This window comes from Eimeria acervulina, genomic scaffold (genome assembly GCF_000499425.1).
Source record: "Eimeria acervulina Houghton genomic scaffold, Eah_scaff410, whole genome shotgun sequence".
In the NCBI taxonomy this organism is placed as follows: domain Eukaryota; phylum Apicomplexa; class Conoidasida; order Eucoccidiorida; family Eimeriidae; genus Eimeria; species Eimeria acervulina.
Genome location: NW_013549824.1, coordinates 23,003 through 27,249, shown reverse-complemented (window position 1 = coordinate 27,249; position 4,247 = coordinate 23,003). Strand labels below are relative to the sequence as shown.

Below are 4,247 nucleotides of genomic sequence, written 5' to 3'. Positions count from 1 at the left end.
GCATCATATTACACTGCATTGTTTGTTTAATAATAAATGCTTTAATTTACTTTGCGAATCTGTCTTACTGACTAACTGAATGTTTGTTTTTTGTCTTTGTTTGCTTTTTAATGTATTATTTTGCTATTAACACCAATAGTTATAAGCTATTATCATTGTTTATTTTTATTCATTATAATTGTTGTTATTAATTATTAGATATTGCTATTGCTATTACAAGATATTAATATTATTTAATATTATTACTATAATATTATTTATTTTTTTTATGTTTATGCAGGCTGAACATCTGCGTAGTTTAATATTAAGACGGCGTTGCAACGACTTATGGGCGTACTCCTCTTTACCTGAAGATAAAGATAATTCTTCTTCTTCCTCTTCTGCTGCTGCTGCTGCTGCTGCTGCTCCTCATGCTGCTGCTGCTGCTGATAATTCTTCTTCTTCCTCTTCTGCTGCTGCTGCTGCTGCTGCTGCTCCTCATGCTGCTGCTGCTGCTGCTGCTGCTGCTGGTGATAGTTGCATGTCTCCATCTACTGGTGTTTCTTCTCTTTCTTCTTTTTCTTCTTTACCTTGTGCAATTTCTTCTTCTCTTTCTCCTCTCGCAGCAGCGAAAACAAACGAAGACAAAATTAAAAACGATAAAAACAAAAACACAAAAAATTTATTAAAGACAAACCCAAGAAAAACAACGACACCGCAGAAAACAAATAGAATGCAAATGAACGCGCGATAATTCTTTTTTATTCTTTTTAAACTCATTTTTATTTTTCAATTGTTTTTTAATTGTTTTTTTTTGCATTTACCCCATATACACTCCAAGCAGTTGCTGGCGTTAATGAAGGTAGATTCTTTTATCTTCTTTTCTTTCTCTATATTGCAAATAGTATTTGTGTTGAGGTTTAAATAAACAATTAACTGCTTTTCAGTGAATATGTCGCTGTTTTCTTATTATTTAATTAGACAGCAAATTGCCTTTCTATTGCTTACTTAAACAATTAATTTTATTATTATTATTATTATTATTATTATTATTATTATTATCACTCCCACTGTTATTACTATCTTTACTATTATTATTGTTATTGTTATTATTATTGTTATTATTATTATTTACCTCTTATTAGCATTTGTGTCTTCATTTTTAATTCGTTTTATTTCATGCAAACAAAACGCAGAGGGCTTTTAGTGAAGTCGACAGAAAAAAGTTTTACGTTTAAACGACAGAGACAAACGAAGTACTGCCTGATATATATAATATGAATATAATAATAATAATAATAATATAATACTGATAATAATAATAATAGTAATAATAATAACAATGAAAATAACAATAATCATAAAAATAATTCTGATGATAACAATATCAATAATAATAATAATAATTGTTATTATTATTATTACTAATATTATACCGGTATACTGCCGACCGAAGCTTTGTTTGTTTAATTGCTGTTTTTTATGTTCTACATAAATGCGTGTATTCAAAGCTAGCTCTCTATACACCTAAAAGTAGAAGGGAGATATATAATAATAAATACTGCTACTACTTTAAGAATAAACAATAAAACAACAAAACAACAAACCTAAAAAACAAAATAACAAATAATAGGCCACGCAAACACCAACAAAGAGATAAACAAAACAAAAAACAAATAAACACATAAATAAACACATAAATAAACAAATAAATATGAATAACAGACAAACAAACGAACAAAACAAACAAACAAGTAGGTAAAAAGCCCGACAAACAAACAGAACAAAAAAAGAAGTAAAAAAGAAGAGTTGTTTATTTTAAATTTCTTCTTTGAGTTTACCCCAGTTGCTGCCTGTCTTAATAACGACGTGCAGCGAAACATTTAATTTAATTGCGTTTTCCATCTCCTTTTTTAGCAAATTCTTTATTAACTCCTTTTCACTCAAAAGACACTCAACAACCAACTCGTCGTGCATAGACAGCAGCAAACGGGCCTTGCTGCTGCTGTTGCTGCTGCTGCTGTTGCTGCTGCTGTTGCTGCTGTTGCAGGTGCTGAAGCAAAGGTACACACACAAGAGGCAGCAGCAGCAGGAGTCGTAGCAGCAGCAGCAGTAGTAGTAGTAGTAGCAGCAGCACGAGTTATTTAGAGCGTAAATGCTTTTAAAAGATTGTCTGTAAACTATTTGTTTTATTATTTTTTTGTTTTTTGTTTATTCTTCACTTTGCCTTAAATGCAAATCCATTCAAAATCAAAATGCAATAAAAGACAGAAAAGAATTAAATAAAAACAAAAGTATATTCAAATTAAGATATTTATTTATCCAGGCTTTAATGTAGGGTCTTTGTATATAAACAAACGAAAAAAAGAAATGCTTCTGCTTCTGTTTGTTCTTAATTTATCATTCACTTGCATGAACTCCCCTTCTTACATTTCGTTCCCCAAACCCCAAACCCTAAACCCTAAACCCTAAACCCTAAACCCTAAACCCTAAACCCTAAACCCTAAACCCTACCCACCAAACCCCAGATCCTAAACCCTAAACACTAAACGCTGAACCGCAGGCAAAGGCCTCTAAACCCTAAACCCTAAACCCTAAACCCTAACTTGCCTGGTTTGTAGGGCGCGCTGTACATTAAGCATCGCTCTTTTAATTATGTCGCTGGCGCTCCCTTGAATTTTGTAATTGACTGCCTGCCGCTGAATTGCTGAGCTGTCTGTACACTCCAAATTTATGGTGCGACGCCGACCTGAAAACCAAACCCTAAACCCTAAACCCTAAACCCTCGAGTGCACTGTTCACCACCGAACGTCATACCCTCACACCTCAAGCTTCAGCTTTGTACACCCAAACAACTAAACCCCAAATCCTAAGCCCTAAACCCTAAACCCTAAACCCTAAACCCTAATGAAGGACCTGTGATGGTGGTGACTGCTCCTGTTGATTGGATTTCTTTTTTGGTTTGTTCGACGAATTTTGAAATTTCGGGGAATTGTTTGTCGAATTTGGATTTAATTTGTTTTGCTTTTTCAACCGAAACGCCAAATCGCTGCATCACTGGGTATACACCGCCGCCGTATAACAGAGATAAACATACAGTCTTCGTCTGCAAAACAAATAAATAAATAAATAAATAAATATATACATAAATAAATAAATAAATAAATAATTGACTAGCTAATTAGTTGGTTCTTTTGTTAATTCTTTATATTCAATAAACAAAACAACGAACAGGCAATTAAAATAAAGCACCTAACAAACAAACAAACAAACAAACAAACAAATAAACAAACAAACAAACAAACAAACAAACGAATTAAACAAACAATCGAATTAAACAAACAAACAAACAATCAAACAAACAAACAAGCAAACAAACAAACAAACAAACAAAACAAACAAATAAATAAAGAAACAAACAAACAAACAAACAAACAAACAAACAAACAAATAAATAAACAAACAAAACAATACATTGTCTCGATGTTGCGGTGAAACCTCTGGGCTTGGAATCCCCCAAAAGATGGCGGCGATTTCCGTGTAAATGTCGCGACCCCCATTTTTGATGAAATCCACCAAATACCCACTGCCGCAGTAGTGAGCCTGCAATGCAAACCCTAAACCCTAAACCCTAAACCCTAAACCCTCGTTGTCCTAAGCCATCGTTTTCCAGAACACTCGAAACCCTTAACACTCGTAACCTTAAATACTCGTAAACCTAAACCCTAAACCCTAAACCCTAACCCGTAAGCCCTAAAACATAAACACTAAAAGACAAAACAAATATTGAACAATACACCCTATACCCTACCCTAAACTCTGAACCCTAAAACCCTAAACAATAAACCCTAAACCCTTAGCCTTGAGCCGTGGAGCTCCAAAGACAGACAGCGAAGAGCAACACCCACGAGCAATACTATCTTGTAACAAAACCCTAAGCCCTAAACCCCAAACCCTAAACCCTGACCCCTGTACGGACCAGCACCCTCATTTCGATTTGTGCGAAGTCAGCAGATATAAGGATTTGTTTGTCTTGCAGAGAGGGTTTAAATGCCTCCCTGCAGTTTAGGAGAAGCTGCGTATCTTCATTTGAGCTGTCTGTACACCTCAGTGGTATTGAAACCTCTTTGGGTATTGTCTGCATGTTGCAGTTAGAAGAAGACAAACGCCCCGTCACTGTGCGCGTCTGGTTCCAGCGACAACACACCCTAAACACAACATTAAACCCTAAACCCTAAACCCTAAACCCTAACCACTACACTATACCC

The 4,247-nt window shown here is 34.7% G+C and overlaps 1 protein-coding gene across 1 annotated transcript in view; it reads right to left on the bottom strand.

The window, feature by feature from the left end:
- Positions 1–2,710: 2,710 nt before the first annotated feature.
- The window catches only part of EAH_00037260 (DNA polymerase I, putative), a gene marked incomplete at both ends in the record, with an annotated part of 7,500 nt that continues 5,963 nt past the window's right edge, over positions 2,711–4,247 (bottom strand). Inside the window, 3 exons of the mRNA XM_013395539.1 lie at positions 2,711–2,728; positions 3,478–3,582; positions 3,947–4,165. Coding sequence (XP_013250993.1) covers positions 2,711–2,728; positions 3,478–3,582; positions 3,947–4,165 — 342 coding nt within the window. The remainder of the gene's footprint in view (positions 2,729–3,477; positions 3,583–3,946; positions 4,166–4,247) is intronic.